The 18,729-nt window shown below is 38.9% G+C and overlaps 1 protein-coding gene across 1 annotated transcript; it reads right to left on the bottom strand.

Annotated features, from left to right (window-relative positions):
- Positions 1-273: 273 nt before the first annotated feature.
- On the bottom strand, positions 274-18,392 carry RCN2 (reticulocalbin 2). The gene is made up of 7 exons (XM_008015761.3): positions 18,072-18,392; positions 17,593-17,698; positions 14,336-14,532; positions 6,296-6,409; positions 2,976-3,072; positions 1,634-1,776; positions 274-1,114 (listed from the first exon to the last, which is right to left on the bottom strand). The coding sequence occupies exons 1-7, from the start codon at positions 18,213-18,215 to the stop codon at positions 962-964; spliced, it is 954 nt and encodes a 317-aa protein (XP_008013952.2). The 5' UTR covers positions 18,216-18,392; the 3' UTR covers positions 274-961.
- Positions 18,393-18,729: the final 337 nt, after the last annotated feature.

Genomic DNA, 18,729 nt, shown 5'->3' with positions numbered 1-18,729 from the left:
CTATATTTGTAATTCCAACCTGCATTACTCAAGATTATTTCCAGCCCCAAAGAGCAAAACCACAATTGCTACAAGACCAATTAAAATGTGTCAGTTGCACATTCAATATTATGATTGCCTTATCAAAAAAAAGAAAATGCAGCAAGAATAATCTGAGAGTTTTGGGAACCACCCACATAAAGGACTGGATGAGGCAAGATAATGTACAATACCACAAAACCTGTGCTAAATTCAATATTTATCTGAAAAATTAAAGAAAAGCAAACAAACATATAAAAAGATAGGACATTTCATTTTTAATCACTCAAAAATGAAAAAGATTTGGACAATGTCAAATTCCACTCACCTTAATGCTATAGTTATACATTAAATATAATTACTATCTATACATATGCAAAAATATAAAGTTCTATTTCATACAATAAAACCCTTTATAGAAACCATTTTAAAATTAAGCAGACCTTCTCAACATTAATACGTGAAGTCTAAGTTCTTCTAAAGGTTTCTTTAAAGGTTTTTAAACAAAATGCTAAACCTAAAAACACTGTCCTGTCAGTTCCCAAATTAAATCTACTTAGAACAAAAACAAAAATTTATAGCTCAGTCACATACTACTTAAATAATATTGTTCAGGCAACTCTAAAATCCTCCATGTTTTCAAGTATGGAAATAGAACTCAAATATTCCACAATACAGTACTAAACGGATGGAGTATTTAGGAAAGACTTCGTTGTCATATGGCACAATATTAATGTTTTGTTGCTTCAATACGTTTTGAAATAAATTATCAGGTATTTGGGGTTTTTTTTCCTAGAAAACCAAAATTATAATCTACATTAAGATAATTCTGACTGTGGTAAGACTTAATAGTGTAAAATACAACATCAACATTTTATCACAAAAGTAAAGCTGGTAACAAATTATAAAAGGAGCTAGTACTCTACTGAGACAGGCTCGGAGATTAAAGCTCATCATGATAGAAATAGTCATCATGGAGCTGTCTGCCATAATCTGTGGCTTCACTGGTGAGAAACAAGTCCGGGTTTTCCAGAATCTCTTCTTCAGAGAGCTTTTTGTCACCATTCAAATCCATTTCATCAATTAGATGAAGAGCCTTCAAAACAAAACAAAAAAGTGTCAAGTGTAATAAGTATTTTCAGCAAGATGTTCACAATTTAATGTGATCTGACTTGTCAAAATCATCCAGGTGTACAAGTACTCATTATTGTTTAAGTATCTAAAAATGTTACATGTAACCAGGTCTGTCTACTGCTTTTCCCATTATCTCCTTTCTTCATTTCTACTGGGTTCTGTCTCTCTCTACTCAAATCCAATCCAGGATATATCAAGGCAAGGCAAAATTATTATAACCTACCTTGGGTCCCTGTAAGTAAATACAAACTATTATTCTATTCACTGTACTCTCAAATTAATACATGACACAATCTTAACTTCTTTGTCTCCCTGACAATCTAAAACACTTTGTAAATTCAAAACACAGCAATGCATCAATCCCAAATAACTCCATTACTTTTTTCTTTGGCTTAAGATTTTGAACTTCTTTTCCTATCAAAACCCCAGCACCAAATCTGGAGGAGGGGGTGGAGAGAAAGAGTTGTTCTGTAACACTTACCTCCTCTTGTGCAATGCCCTGATTATTAGGTACTACCCAAGGTAACAGCTCTTGGGGATCAAGCCTGCCATCGTTATCTTTGTCATAATCATTCACGAATCTGTCTTTCTCAACAAGTATCCATTCTGGATCTTCATTTGCAGCTTAATATAAAAAAACACAAATATACATACACAAGAATATCACATGTATCCAAAAAAAAGTTTGGTATATCTCTAGAATAAAGGAAGTGAATTTAAAGTTTACTAAAGAAAGCCCAATAAAACAGAACTACTTAACTGAAAAGTCCTGACATAAGTACAAATATATAGCAATTTTCAAAAGTGACACAAGTCTAAATAACCCAGTTTTAAAATCACTGGATGTTAACACAAACTAGTAATTTTGTTAACTGCTATTTGTTCTGATATCTAGTTTTCCCAAATGTGAGGTTGGGTAATGTTTTACTGTATATCATGTTTCTATACAAAGTTTCTTATATGTTTTCACAAAGTAATGCTATGTGTAATTTTAAAGTGACTATCAGAATAAGTAAAACTGGTGACCAATTTTAAAATGGCATTGTTTGGTGTCTTTAAGCAACAGTCTGAAAAAACAGCTGCTTATATAAAAGCGAACTCTTAACTTCAAACACTTATTCACCTTCTACTAAGCTTCTGATACTGTGTTTACATCAGTATTTGTAGTATTTTATGTTTCTATCTCTTTTAAGATCCACCTGCAACAGCACAGGATTTTGTTTAAAAATATCTACCTTCGGTCGGGCGCAGTGGCTCAAGCCTGTAATCCCAGCACTTTGGGAGGCTGAGACGGGTGGATCACGAGGTCAGGAGATCGAGACCATCCTGGCTAACACGGTGAAACCCCGTGTCTACTAAAAAATACAAAAAACTAGCCGGGCGAGGTAGCAGGCGCCTGTAGTCCCAGCTACTCGGGAGGCTGGGGCAGGAGAATGGCGTGAACCTGGGAGGCGGAGCTTGCAGTGAGCTGAGATCCGGCCACTGTACTCCAGCCTGGGTGACAGAGCAAGACTCCGTCTCAAACAAAAAAAAAAAAAAAAAAAATCTACCTTCCTTCCTTCCGCATTTAAACTGATAATAAAATTAGATTTGTTCGAAAAGAAAGAAAAATGTTTGACTCTAGACATGGAAGTAAAAGTAAGCAAGACAGTGTTCTCAGATAAGCTATAAATCCATCTGTTGAACTTGCATTACAGTTAATGAAACAAGCAGGATCAGGCACAGATCCTCATTACATTTCCTGTCGAAGAGAGCTTTCAATGAGCAAGGCTGTCTCTTTCTTCAATTCCTTTTCACCTTTCACATTCTCCCAGGTGACTTACTTGGATCCCACCTGTAATCACCAAGAAATTCTTCCAAACTAACAAATCCATCACCATTTTTGTCATGTTCTTCTAAAGCTTCTTGAATGACAAATTCCTATTCCACATTCATTAGAAAAGAAAAAAAAAGGTACAAAATGTTCAGTCTCACCGCCATCTGATTCAATCGTACTACAGAACTTTTAGAAATAAATGATAATTATTGGAGTTCTAGTGGTGCAATCAGCTAGTAAGGTACTTATACAAGAAAAATCATTTTGGTTGTCCATGTCTTCAAGACAATCCTTCTAAACACTGGAATTTAGAAGCAAGAATAAAACCTAGAGTACTATGTAGCTTTAAATTCAACATCCTTAAGCTTCTGATATTGTGAAGAACTCCACTTTCACTCTCATAAACAACCTCAGCTTTACACTCAGGCTATTTTCTACACATCTCTCCCTCTCAAGAAAGACATCTTGTACTACCCTTGTCTTTAACTCCATTTGCCCTCTAATCCATAGGCAACTCTAAAAGAGCCCTTACCTTAGAACTGCTCTTCTGCCTCCAGATCTAAAATGTGCCAGCCTGCCATTATACCTCAACCTCCTTGCTTCTCCTTCAGCAAACCTTGCCCTATCCATCCCAAACTGCCCCCAAACCTGTTCCTCCCTCTTATCAAAGCTTCTTATCAAACAACCAATCATTTTCCCTAAAGATGACTTGTTCAATGGCCAGCTGTTTCAGTACTTTCCTCAATATCTTCCTATCTCTTTTTTTCAGATGGGGTCTCGTTCTGTAGCCCAGGCTGGAGTGCAATGGTGTGATCTCGGCTTACTGCAACCTCTGCCTCCTGGGTTCAAGCAATTCTCCTGTCTCAGCCTCCTGAGCAGCTGGGACTACAGGCGTATGCCACTATACCCAGCTAATTTTTATATTTTTAGTAGAGACAGGGTTTCGCCATGTTGGCTGGGCTGATCTCGAACTCCTAATCTCAGATGATCTGCCAGCCTCGGCCTCCCAAAGTGCTGGGATTACAGGCTTGAGCCACCCTGCCTAGCACCCCCAACCTTTTTTTTTTTTTTAAGATAGGATTTCATTCTGTCACCCAGGCTAGAGAGCAGTGGCACAATAATAGTGGCTCTGTAGGCTCAAACTACCGGACTCAAGTGATCCTCTCACCTCAGTCTCCCAAGTAGCTAGGACCACAGGTGCATGCCACCAAACCTGGCTAACTTTTTTGTAAAGACAAGGTCTGCTATGTTGTCCAAGCTGGTCTTGAACTCCTAGCCTCAAGAGGTCCTCCTGTCTTGGCCTCCCAAAGTGCTGGGATTACAGGTGTGAGCCACCAAGCCTGGCCCATCTCTGACTCTTACCTTCCCTTAACACTTATTTAGTAAGTCAACATTCCTACATAAGCTTTCTTCAAAATGTTGCCCAAATCTATTCCATTCCATTGCCAGATAGAACTCTGGGCCATATTACATAATGCCTAAATTATTTCATTGCTTTTACTGGTAATTCCCCTCTTTAGTCTTCAATTGTTCCTTATTCTCCAGAGAATCAAGATCTACCATCCTTTGCCTGTCACTCTTGGGCTCAATTAGCTTGTCCCAACTTAATTTTGGCACTTAAATTACACCCAGCATTGTTCTTAAACTGGGTCATGTATTCTGTGCCAATGAGAAATTAGAAGCTTCACAATGGCAAGAGAAGTGGTATTAATAACAGTGTCTTACCACTGAGCTATGGAGAAAAATGTATCTGTAGCCTTGTTATGCAAGGCGGCAGGGTCTACCATGACACATTAAACAAAAAGCTGTATCTCCCCTCCTTGAAATATCCAGGGAACCAAGCCACGTAGCTGGAGGCTGATGTCATGCAACAGACTTCAATATAAATGTTTAGTCTCTTTTTTAAAAAGCTATTTGTTACATTAGTCTTTATTTTCCAACGTGATGGTTTATGCTTTCAAGCCTGGCCAAGTCATAATCAGGACTCAGTTAATGTTTGTTGAGTTAAACTTACAATTCAACAAAAGTTTTGAAAAACTGGTACTTCTTTTAAATACTAAAGGGACAAGAGGACTCATTATGCTTAAAATTGCGAAAACATTACTAGTTATAAGCAGCTGCACCCCTACCAACCCTATGAAGAAGAATCCAAACATGATGTTTTTCCAGACCAAAAGCTTTCATAAGTGATGCTGTAAATTAAACAGAAATCCTAGTATTACTAATATTGAAAAACCAAAAAAAAGTCTGAAAGCTACGAAAGGATAAGGAAGGCACTGAAGGTAACATAGTTATGAGAGAGAAAATAGCCTGAGGAAGCCTGCTGCTCACACATAGTACAAAGATTTAAAAATTCAGTCCTTCACCTTCTCCCTCCCAATAAGCAACTTCGCCACCACCAGAAAGCCTCCTTACCACTCCTAATTTTAAGTGTGGAGAATTAGGATCATTTTAAATCTGTGTATCTCTTAAAATTCTGATTATACGATTTATTTTAACAACTTAATGAACAAGTTTTAAAGTTTTGGTCACTTGGGAACGTAAATTCATACAACCACCATGGAGAACAGTTTGGAGGTTCCTCAAAAAACTAAAAATAGAGCTACCGTATGATCCAGCAATCCCACTGCTGGGTATATACCCAAAAGAAAGGAAACCACTATGTCAAAGAGGTATCTGCACTTCGATGTTTGTTGTAGCACTGTTCACAAAAGCCAAGATTTGGAAGCAACCCAAGTGTCCATCAACAGATGAATGGATAAAGAAAATGTACATATACACAATGGAGAACTGCTCAGTCATAAAAAAGAAAGATCCTGCAACAACATAGATGGAACTGGAGATCATGTTAAGTGAAATACGCCAGGCACAGAAAGACAAACATCGCATGTTCTCACTCATTTGTGGGATCTAAAAATCAAAACAATTGAACTCATGGACATAGAGGGTAGAAGGATGGTTACCAGAGACTGGGAAGTGTTGGGGGAGGGGGCGCTAAGAACAGTTAATGAGTACAAAAAAAATAGTAAGAATAAATAACATCTACTAGTTGACAGCATAACAGGGTGACTACAGTCAGTAATAACTAATTATACATTTAAAAATAACTAAGTGTTCACTGGATTGTTAGTAACACAAAGGATAAAAGTTTGAGGGGATGCATACCTCATTGTCTATGATTTGATTAGTTCACATTGCATGCCTGTATCAAAACATCTCATGTATCCCATAAACATACACACCTACTATGTACCCACAAATACTTAAAATATATTTTTTTAAAGTTTTGGTCACTCAGTAATTCTCTTAAAAATGTTTCTTTCTTACCGTCATATAATCAACTTCTTCAGGATGCTCAAAAGCAATAAATTCTTCAAGACTCAAACCGGGACCTGAATCCTGGTTAGCTTTTTCAAATCGCTTCTTGTCCTTTAAGTGAAGCTTTGAAAATTAAAATTTCTCATTAGTATACCACATCATTTTAAATACTTTGAAAAATACAAACTTTGTGAAATTTAAAGTACATTGCCATCCATTATCTCATTTATCTTCACATCATCCCTTTGAAGGTAAGCTACACAAATACATGTATTAGAGGCAGGATAGACTCACAAGCTCTAGAGTCATATAGACCCAGACCTGAATTTCAGCAATGCCACTTACTAGCTGTGGTGTCAGCGCAAACTGCTTAACCTCTCTGGTTTCCCATATATCAAATTGGGGTAAAAATCTCTAATAAGCAATTGGGATGAGAATCCCTACCACACAATTAATAAACCTTAAGTATTAAGTATTTCATGATCATTGATAGAAAAGCAGATTAAATGATTTGATAAAAGTCAGAAATACAGCTAAAAATACTGAGCATGGCATAGTGGTACACGCCTATAGTTCCAGCAGCTTGGGAAGACTGCATGAGCCCAGAAGTTCAAGGCCAGCCTTCACACCACAGCAAGACCCTGACTCAAAAAACAAACAAAACTACTGAACTTGGATCCTCCCTATTCTTTCTACAGAACTATACAGTCTACTTTAATAATTAATCTCAATACTTTTTTGAATGCCCAAAAGTCAATAAATTTATACCATGTATTAAATCTTGGTAGGGCTTTTAAAAATTGTTTCTGGTCCTCTAAGTGACTTTTTAAAAATACATTATTGTTTCAGAAAAACAGTCTTGTTATGTTGAGAATCTCATAATATTAGCATATGTATCTAATATTTGGAAATCTTTTCCTTTTTTTTTGGGTGGGGAGATGAGGTCTCACTGCGTCATCCAGGTTGGAGTAGTGGTGCAATCTCAGCTCACTGAAACCTCCACCTCCCAGGTTCAAGTGATCCTCCCACTCCAGCCTCCCAAGTAGTGGGGACCGCAGGCGTGTGCCACCACACCCAGCTAATTTTTTGTATTTTTGATAGAGATGGGGTTTCACTACGTTGCCCAGGTTGGTCTCAAACTCCTGAGTTCAGGCTCTCCACCTGCCTCAGTCTCCCAAAATGCTGGGACTACAGGCATGAGTCACCATGCTCAGCCTGGAAGTCTAGTCTTAGTAGGCTCTTTATAGTGTTAATTCTGTATATTCAGATACAAATACATCAAAAGTTTAAATGGATCCCATGTAGAAGTTTAATAAACACACATCCATTTTTACTTTCTCTCCCATCTTCCCCTCCGCCCCCCTTTTTCTAAATAATTCGGCAGCTATCAGGGACAAGGCTGCTTTTGATAAAATTTTCAATGGTAATTCTGTAACCAAGAGCCTTGGGAGCCAATAATGCTATATTGCTAATCCTGTGTAATTTCTGTTTTAAGAATTTCTGGGAATACCTTTCCTTCCTATAAACTGATATGTATTAAACTGTGCATTTCTTTAAAGCACAATTTCAAATATTTTAGAAGCTTTTAAGTGTTTCACTACTGAATAAAAATGCCCTTTCCAGTTTTCTAGAATAATAAAGGTCAGGTAGCAGTCATTTACCTAAACACTAGTTCTTTTACAATTACTGATTTACAGCGGAGAGGCTCACCTCTTTCCCTAAAGAATTTGTTTTATTAACATCTAGACTCTACAAGTCTGCTATATTCACCCAATTATGACAGAAAAAAAATAGTAACTTGTTTCCAAATAGCTCCTTTTAACTTAATGTTTCATAATTTTAAATAACTAGACCAAATAATTTGTATTTTATGTTCAGGTTTAACATGGAAAAAGCAGACAAACAAGAATTTGAGGTATTCTGCTGAGTCAATCAAATTCTTTTTGAATAAACCATTATTCAAAATACTAAGTACTTAGATTTCCTTATGAAAGAACCCTTCACTTTGGAGCAAAAAGGTCCATGTTCCAGGAGAAGAGCTAAATTTGGCCAAATTTGCCTATGGAAAGAAAGGATCTCTTTCAACGAGCTGAGATTTCTTTAAAAAAAAAAAAAAGTGAAAGGAGTAGCTTTTTCTGGTTCACATTTCACGGCCATTTGAAGAACACAAAATAAGAATCGCTCACATTAAATCGAAGAAGCCAAAAACAGAAAGACTGTTTTATACAAAGTGGCAAATTCCTAAAAAAATAACAAAAAAGATGGTCAGTTTCATAAAACTTCAACACTCTTTTTCTTCTATATAAAAACCTTGTATTCTAGTAGAGGGTAAGTGTTATGTATAGTAATAAAAAAGCTACCATAATCATTTATTTTTAGATGACAACAGAAACTTATGAGGAACAAAACTGCCATCTTTTGGTAGACTAATGATTCTACATGAGGAAATATATAATGTGTGATACTAGAACAAATGACTAGGTCTTAAAAATTCTGATTAGCCATATGCAAGGTTATATCGTACATAAATAAATACTGCTTATACATGCACATTCAGCAGTCATGCCTGTAATCCTAGCACTTTGAGAGGCCGAGGGCAGATAACCTAAGGTCAAGAGTTCAAGACCAGTCTGGCCAATGTGGTGAAACCCCATCTCTACTAAAAACTTAGCTGGGCGTGGTGGCACATGCCTGTAGTCCCAGCTACTTGGGAGGCTGAGGCAGGAGAATTGCTTGAACCTGGGAGGCGGAGGTTGCAGTGAGCCAAGATTGCAGCCTGGGTGACAGAGCAAGACTCTGTCTCAAAAAACAAAAACAAAAAACACCTGAACTTTTGCCAGATGGGTCCCCAAACTTTAATTATCCTATGTTGACTGTAACTGTTCTTTATATTATAAAGAAATGCTTCTTCAGGCATTTCACAGCCTGAAAGGGTTCTTTATTCTCTATATGAAAACTTACTAAATGTAAGATAAAATTCAGACTGGGCATGGTGGTTCACGCCTGTAATCTCAGCACTTTGGGAGGCCAAGGCAGGCAGATCACTTGAGGTCAGAGTTTGAGACCAGCCTGAACAACGTGGTGAAACTCAGTCTCTACAAAAAAAAAATACAAAAATCAGCCAGGCATGGTGGCATGTGCCTATAGTCCCAGCTACTCAGGAGGCTGAGGCAGGAGAATCACTTGAACCTGGGAGGCTAAGACTGTAGTGAGCTGAGATGGTGACAAGAGAGAGACTCCATCTCAAAAAAAAAAAAAAAAAAAAAAAGGTGAAGAGTTCAGATATCAAGCTGACTTTTGTTAACAGACTTTCGTATAGAAAACTTTATTTTATTCACATATCCAATTACTTTTTATGATTATTTTATTTAAGGTATAGTGTTTAGTCTATAACTGAGACTGATTGATTCCTCATTCTTTATTTTTTATTTTGAAAAATAATGCACTGGGTTCATCTTTACACTCCACATCAGTTTTTAGGACATTGTTATTTTTTTTTAAAGAGACGAGGTTTCACTATGTTATCCAGACTGGCCTCAAATTCCTGGGCTCAAGCAATTCTCCTACTTCAGCCTCCTGAGCAGCTGGGACTACACATACACACAGGAAGTTACTTATAGCAAATTCTAAAAACATATGATTAGAACTTCATGAAGGCAGAGACATATTCCTAGGCTGTCACAAAAAAAAAAAAAAAAAATAACCAAAAGGACTCCCATTGAAGTGTTCATTTTAGGGATCGATCAATTCCTTTAGGCTGTTAAGATTCATCTAATTCATCCTTTAAAAGAAGAGTGTTATAATCAACACGTTCTAAGTAGCTGGTAGGGAATGCAGAATTAGAACCAGACACCTTTTAAAAGAACCGTTCATAAACAATTTATGAGTCATATATCTCTTCAAAGTGAAGATTTTCTTCTCAGCACCATCTATTATATCACCCCCTTCTAAGAATACAGGAACACACACTTCTTATTTTTTAATGGGAGAGTAATTAAGTCTTTTGAGTAACAAAAAAATAAAAATAGAAAACACAATTAGAAACTAATTCCAGCAAGATTTTAAAATACTGTATTTAACTTCTCTGTTGTTCCTAGGAAGGGAAATCATACCATACCATGCTTTGGTTTTAGATAAGTTGGTTTAAGATAAGTTAATTCCTATAGTAAATGAGGATACTTAATAGACAGATGATCCCAAATCTCATTATCACCACTTTTCCTTTAGTATTTACAAGTAGAAAAAGAATGAGTTTTACTAACTTTAGTCCACTATAGAATGAAGACCCAAATAAAAACAAAAGATACATTTTCCCCTTAAAAAAGAAAATCCTAACTAATCTAAAGGTGATAGTTAACAAATGCATAAAGTTTTAAAAAGTTGATTAAATATAAATTTATGTGAACTGTAAATGCTTTCTTCAACAATATTCTTTTAAATCAAAACAGAACTGCTTATCCCTCCAACTGCTACCATTTATTACTATTTATCCACACTATTATAATCCTAAATAAAGTAGAAATTTTTATTTTTAGAAACGGGGTCTCTCTGTTGCCCAGGCTGCAGTGTAGTGGCATAAATATGGCTCACTGCAGCCTTGACTGCCTGGGCTCAAGCAATCTTCCTGCCTCAGCCTCCCAAATAGCTGGGACCACAGGCATGGACCATCATGCCCATCTAATTTTTAAATTTTGTTTAGGCATTTGCTAACTATACAGCTTTAGATTACTTAGGATTTAATTTTTAAGGAGAAAATGTATCCATAGAGATGGCGTCTTGCCACATTGCCTAGTTGTTCTTCAACTCCTGGGCTCAAGTGATTCTCCCACCTTGGCTTCCCAAAGTGCTGAGATTACAGGTGTGAGCCACCACACCTGGCCTGAATGGGAATTATTATCCTCATTTTTGGAGATGAGGAAACTGAGGCACATGAAAGTTTAATAACTTACCGAAAGTTACACAACTGTGAAGTGCTGGAGCTAAATGTGAAGCTAAGCAGACTGGCTCTGAGGATAGAGCCCCAAACCTCCACATTGATGGTGTAGTTATTAGCAGAGAATTAACCAACTTAGAGTTAGTGGTGGCTTACAGAGTTCAAGTGGCCAATATGATTCTAAATAAATAGCACATTTAGAAAGCGTTTACCAAGGAGGAATGGGGTGTTATTGTTTAACAGGTACAGAGTTTCAGCTTTGCAAGACGAAAAGAGTTCTGGGGATTAGCTGCACAACGCTGTGAATGTACTTAGCACTACTGAATGGTACACTTTAAAAGTTACAATAGTAAATTTGTTATACACTCCTCCCTCCATATTTGTGAGAAATTGGTTCCAGAACCTCCCTCAGATACCAAAACCCAAGGATGCTCAATTCTCTGATATGAAGTGGCATAGTATTTGCATATAACCTACACATATCTTCCCAAATATTTTAAATCATCTCTAGATTACTTATAATACAAATTACAATTTAAATGAGGAGTAAATCATTGTTACACAATATTGTTTAATACGATAAATTATGGCCACAATAAAAATTAAAAGGTATATACCATACAGGATAAGTTAAGAAACAGAAGAGCCTTGACTATTTTCCAAGCACCCTTGACTAATGTTTTGGGACAGTTTGCAACAGCATGTTTGATTTTATTTTTACTTTTTTCTACACATTAAAAGTTATCTTTAAAAAATTCTTGGTGATACTCTAATTACCCTGATTTGATCATTATATGTTTGTGTGATATCAAAATACCACATGTACCCTGTATGTAAATACAACTATCATGTACCTATAAAAAATATTTTAATTCTTTAAAATTAGTTTTCAAATACAAAAGTATTTGATACAGCAATTCCTTAAGCTCACAGTCATTTCTGTTGATATACTTTTAGTTTAATAGACTTCCTAAAAGTCTTGAAAAAATTTTCTACTAATTCCCCAATAAAATTAGTCTTCCTCAGTTCTGCTTAATTAAGAAGCATATATTTCAACAAATTAAACCATGAGACACATTAGAACTCATAGTGATAATAAATTTTCAAAAAATGAGTAATTTGGGGTTAGGTGCGGTGGCTCACACCTGTAATCCTAGCACTTTGGGAGGCTGAGGTGGGTAGATCGCTTGACCTCAGGAGTTTGAGACTAGCCTGGGCAAGATGGTAAAACCCCATCTCTACAAAAAAAATACAAAAATTAGATGGGCGTGGTGGCTCCAGTGTGAAATCCCAGCTACTTGAGGGGCTATGTTGGGAGGATCGCTTGAGCCCAGGAGGCAGTGAGCCAAGATTACACCCCCGCACTTTAGCCTGGGCAACAGAGTGATATACTGTCTCAAAAAAAAAAAAAAAAGGAGTAATTTTAAAGAGTGTACTCACTATGAAAAGTGGTACTGTGGTTTCTCAAAAAATTAAAAATAGAATTACCGTATGATCCAGCAGTATCACTTCCGGGTATGTACCCAAAACAATGGAAAGCAGGATCCCATAGAGATCTGCAAATCCCAAATCCAAGATGCTTCAATGAGCATTTCTTTTGAGTGTCGTGTCAGTGCTCCAAAAGTTTCATATTTTGGAGCATTCTGATTTTGGAATTAGGGATACTCAACCTGTACATACAACAGAACATTACTTTGCCTTAAAAAGGAAGGAAATTCTGATGCACGCTACAAAATGGAATAAACTTGAGGACACTATGTTAAGTAAAAATAAGCCAGTTACAAAGAGACAAATACGGTGTATGAGTCTACTTAGATGAGGTACCTAGAGTAGCCAAATTCAGAGACAGAAAGTAGAATAGTGGCTGCCAGGAGCTAGTGGGAGGAGGGAATGGGGAGTTATTGTTTAATGGGTAGAGAGTTTTCACTCTGTAAGATGAAAAGAGTTGGGGAGATTGGTTGCACAACACCATCAATGTACTTAACACTGCTGCACTGTACACTTTAAAATGGTTACAATGGTCAATTTGTTACACAGTCCTCCCTCACACATTCCTGGGAAATTGGTTCCAAGACCTCCCTATCAAAATCTGAGAATGCTTAAGTCCCTGATATAAAATGGTGCAGTATTTGCATATAGCCTACACACATCTTCCTGAATACTTTAAATCAGGGACCCTCAAACCCTGGGTCGCGAACAGGTACTGGTCCGTGGCCTGTTAGGAACTGGCCCACACAGTCAGCGGTGAGTGGTAGGCATTACCGTCTGAGCTCTACTCTGCCTCCTGTCAGATCAGGGGTGGCATTAGATTTTCATAGGAGTGCAAACCCTATTGTGAACTGTACATGTGAGGGATCTTGGTTGCGCATTCCTTATGAGAACCTAATGCCTGATGATCTGAGGTGGAATGATTTCATCCTAAAACCATTCCTGCCCCCTCTGCCACACACTGTCCTGAGGAAAAATTGTCTTCCATGAAACTGGTCCCTGGTGCCAAAAAGGTTGGGGACCTCTCTTTAAATCATCTCTAGATTACTTATAATACAAATTACAACTTAAATGAGAAATAAATCATTGTTATACTATATTATTTAAGGATAATCAAGAGAAAAAAGTCTGTACATGTTGAGTAGAGACAGTTTTTTTTTTTTTTTTTTTTTTAATACTTACTTTTTTAGATACTTACGATCCTCAGTTGCTTGAATCCACAGAGGTGGAACCTATAGATTTTTTTAAGTGGGTATATAAAACTACATGTTTAAAAATGGGAATGGGCCATAATGGTCTTCTTAATAAAGATAAAACTGATTGTTCAATGATATTAAAATACTGAGATACACATTCAAAACACATTTAAAAAGCAACTCTGGAAATGAGGACAATTAAATGATGCAGCTGAGAAAAAGAGATACAAGGATCATGTAGGTAATCTAGAACAAGAGTCCTAAATCTGGCCAGAAAGGAAGTCATCAAAATGACTGCTGAAGTGGAACAGGTGATTTCCTAGAGAACAAGACAATCCAGCCTACGACCTCAGGCCCTCTTGTGCTCATTCATGCAGGAAGGTAAAGTGAACTGACATGATTAAAAGGAACAGCTTGTGCACATGAACTCACCTTCCTAAAGGATTCCTCTTCTGCATCATCCAGAGCAGTGTTCTCATCAAAGTCAATTACACGATCATACATCTGAATGTTATATTCATCCCATGTCACAGTATCATCACCGTTTTTATCATATTCAACAAACTGTTGTTTTGCTTCTTGCATAGCATAATGCTTAAAAGACATCTGAATCCATGAACTGAGTTCACCTATAAGAATTTCCCAGAACACAATGTATGGGATGTTAATTCTGATACTTAAGAGTAAGGATTTCCAAACCTCTGAAAAGGCAAAATCTTTGATGTTTGCAAATACTGAGAATTGGCCTAGTTGTATTAATAGAAATGGGGTAGGAAAGAAAAGGTTGTTTAGAAGAGCTCATGGAGCTTTTTTTTTTTTTTTTTGAGACAGAGTCTCGCTCTTTCACCCAGGCTGGAGTGCAGTGGCGCGATCTCGGCTCACTGCAGCCTCTGCCTCCTGGTTCAAGTGATTCTCCTGCCTCAGCCTCCTGAGTAGCTGGGACTACAGGTGTGCACCATCACGCCCAGCTAATTTTTTATATTTTTAGCAGAGATGGGGTTTCACCATATTGGCCAGGCTGGTCTCAAACTCCTGACCTCGTGATCTACCTGCCTCAGCCTCCCAAAGTGCTGGGATTACAGGCATGAGCCACTGTGCCCAGCTGGAGCTTCTATACTATAACATATGATCTAAATATAATGTAAGCTCCATAAAAGTTTGGGTATGTTCTGTTCACTGATGTACATCAACTGCCTAGAAAGTTCCTGGCTCTGTAAGTACTTGTTGAATGAATTACCAACTGGCCAAAATAGCACTTTACTTTAAAAAAATCTTGCAGAAAACCTATCCAAAATTTTGCAGAAAACCTTTGCTAACTACCACAGATCTCTCAGGAAGCATAAATATTTTGATAGCTATTTATTTTAATATGTATTATAAAAAATAGTGTTTTATATTTATGAAGGCGATACAAAGTCTTCCTTTAAAATAAATTTTATGTGAGTTGAATTAAAACTATATTAAGAAAATAATACATGGTTAAGTAGATACGGCCTAAATTGTGAAAAGGTATTCAAGTGACTAAGAACACTGCTTGAGTATATTACCTTTATATATGTCATAAAACATCTGGAGGAAATTTTAACAAAGTTATGGGTGGTGATTTATGCCCTTCCTGCAATAGCTATCTGTCTTAACTTGGTACCTGAAGGCACGGGAAAAAAGTTTCTAAAACTCAAATGTCCACTTTTGAATCAACTTCAAAAAAAGTCTATTCAGCTGGGCTCAGTGGCTCACACCTGTAATCCCAGCACTTTGGGAGGCTGAGGCAGGCGGATCACCTGATGTCAGGAGTTCAAGACCAGCCTGATCTCGGGTAAAACCCCGTCTCTACTAAAAATACAAAAATCAGCTGGGCATGGTGGCCAGCGCCTGTAATCCCAGCTACTTGGGAGGCTGAGACATGAGAATCACTTGAACCCGAGTGGCAGAGGTTGTAGTGAGCCAAGATCACACCACTGCACACCAACATGGGTGACAAGACTAAGACTCTGCCACAAAAAAAAAAAAATCTATTCATAGAAATATTTACTAAACTACATTAAAGGAAACAGGGAGGGAAGAACACAAATATTTGTTAGGACAGCATGAGTATACCACTTATCAGGTCCCTCTATACTTGTTGCCTCTAATCTTCAAAACAATGCAATTATAATCATCACTATTACACAGGTGAGAAAACTGAGGTTCAGAAAAGTCCAAGCCTTCATAACTAGTAAGTAGCAGAGTCCAGATTCAAACCTGTTTGGCTTCAAAGCCTAAGCTCCTACTGAGTTTTGCTACCTCTTAACATCTGATTCCAGACCTAGCCCTCAAAGAGTAAATTGCCAAAATTATCTTAAGGGTCCTCAAGTAGAATGAAGGCTTTTGAAAGCACCATGAGTCTTTCTTCTAGTTTATTTAAAGAGATCATCATGGCATAGAAGAAAACAGAATGGAACAGGGATCAGAAAGAAATGAGGGTTCACACTTCAGCTTTGCCATTAGGGGGTAGTTTACCATCTCAAACTTTTCTTCTCATCTGTATAATGAATATTTGGACTAAAATTTTTCTAACTTTAAACTTCTTAAAACCTTACTATTAAATATTTGAACATATCTAGGTCTTACCAGACAGGTACCACACAGTCTTCCAAATCAACGTGTTGTGTTCTTTGATTACTCTAGTATAACCAAAGATTGACTTATTCTTAGATTGGATAATCAGAGTCCAAAGGTTTTGCTATTATTGTCTAATTAAGTGGAACAAAAAAGTCCTTAATCTTACAGAGGGTTCCAATGTGAATATGTCATTGACAGCACAACTTAAATTTGCCCGTTTTTAATTTTCTCCAGCAACTTCATTCCTTGATGATGAACAGCATTTAAATCAGAGTTAGAGAAAAAGAGCTAACTTAAGAGTCACAGTAACAACCTGAATTTTTCTGAGGACCCACTTGGAATGCTGACAGGGTACATCATTTGAATTGAACAATGGGGAGAGACAATTGCACAGCAATTTATTTAGCACATTCTTTTAATAGTCTGCGCATTTCATTTCTGACTAGAGAATTTACCTGAGAGCACTCAGATTTTTTTTTAACTGAAGGATATTAAAACCTGAAATAAGAGCAGGACACCTGGATTCTAGTCCTAGCTTTATCACTTATTTGTAGAAGGCACTTATTCATGTGCTTCATTTCTTCATCTCCACAAAGTGATGTGGACGAGGTGATCCTAAGGCCCCTACCCGCTCTAATATTTTGGTATAATGTTGTAATAAACGTAATTCACAGGCAACAGGTCTTTTTCTACTTGCTTACAAAAAGAAGCAAATTCCTAAAATTTAAATGAAGCATATATCAAAAGAGCAAATTATTTACTGCAGTAAAGTTTTGGGGCATATTTCTCTAAAATAAATCATATTGTTGACACTAACAAAAGTCATGTGAGAAAGAGGGTGTCTCAAGGTGTGACCTGCACATAGAGTATAGGGTCAATGATGTTTATATATAACTGGAGAAAGCACCGAGTTTTACTTGGTTCTCAGGGTCTAAAGATTTGCAGGTATAAAACCTATTCTCCATGTCCTTTTTTCCTTCTCACAGGACTTCCAATTTGGGACACTAGCAATCTATACATTCAGCAGACACCCCTGCTTAATATGTTTGTGTTTGTCTCCATTGTTAGTTGTGTACGGCAGTCCTTACTTTCAGTGAGAAAGCCATCTGAGTCCAAGTCGATTTTCTTTATGATCGCCTGCAGTCTTTTTTGCTGCTCTTCGTGGCCGAGTTTAACATACTCATCCACATCTTCCTTTGGGGGAAAGGACATACAGGAGGGCCAAGCATTACTATCAGTGGGGCACAATGGTGGAGAAAAACAGGGCTACTAGAAGACCCCCTTGCCAGAGGGTTTCGGGGTCACCCGCACCTGCACTTCAAGGCCCCTACTCCCTACACACCCTCCATGATCTGAGGGTAGAAGAGATCCAGCTCTTGGGCCGTGCTATCTCCTCAGGCTTTCCAGGCCCCGGGACCCCCAAAGAGCGAGCGCTGTGCCACCCGGCCCCCATTGTCAGGTCCACCTGGCCAGGCCTCGCCCGGCCGCCCCTCTTTGTCCCGGGACAAAGCCCGCGGCGACGGCGGTGCGAGGCGCGGCCCTCCCAGCACCGGCCTGGCCGCCTCACCTGGACGCCCAGCAGCGCCTCGCGGTCGTAGTCGCTGCGGCGCTCGCCCAGCGGGTAGTGCAGCTCCTCGGCCTTGCCGGCGCCGGCCGCCGCGGCGCACAGCAGCAGCAGCCCCAACGCCGCGGGCCTCGGGCCCAGCCGCATCGCGCCGGCCCGCGGAGGACACCGAGGGATGCGAGGAGGTAGGCGGGCGGGGGCCGCGACCGGCTGCGACGCTCCGCGGGCTGCTACAGAGAGGCGGCGCGGCGTACGTTGAAGGCGGAGGGAACGAGAGGCGGAACCTGCGGTGGTGGCCACAACGCCCAGGGACGTGCCGGGGGCCGGTCCACCAATGCGGTGCGGAGGCGCGCCAGGAGGAGGCCTATATGGCCGGCGCCGAGTGGCGGGGCCAGGCCGCGCCGCTGATTGGACAGCGGGGTGCTGGGGGCGGGCTGCCGCGATGTCGGGGTCAGCAGCCACCCAGAGAGCTCCAGGAGCCATGCTGGGACTGCAGACAGGGGAGACCCCCACGACCCGCGCCTTCTCTTTCCCCCGACGCGCTTCGAAAAGCACGCCTCCACCCTACTCCTGCCCTGTCTTCCCGTCAGCCTTGTTCCTGCCATAAACTCCTGGTCCACTCCATGTGTCACTCCTACTGTCCATCAATGAGAGAGGCTGG

Source organism: Chlorocebus sabaeus, chromosome 26 (assembly GCF_047675955.1).
Source record: "Chlorocebus sabaeus isolate Y175 chromosome 26, mChlSab1.0.hap1, whole genome shotgun sequence".
Lineage (NCBI taxonomy): Eukaryota > Metazoa > Chordata > Mammalia > Primates > Cercopithecidae > Chlorocebus > Chlorocebus sabaeus.
The sequence above is the reverse complement of the archived record's forward strand: the minus strand, read 5'-3'. Positions and strand labels throughout refer to the sequence as shown.

Coding starts and splice junctions, on each gene's coding strand:
- RCN2 (XM_008015761.3), bottom strand. CDS start 18,215: ATGCGGCTGGGCCCGAGGCCCGCGGCGTTGGGGCTGCTGCTGCTGTGC. Junction 1,777..2,975: donor TGATTACAGGTGGGATCCAA/GTAAGTCACCTG, acceptor TTTTATATTAAG/CTGCAAATGAAGATCCAGAA. Junction 1,115..1,633: donor AGGGCATTGCACAAGAGGAG/GTAAGTGTTACA, acceptor TTTGTTTTGAAG/GCTCTTCATCTAATTGATGA.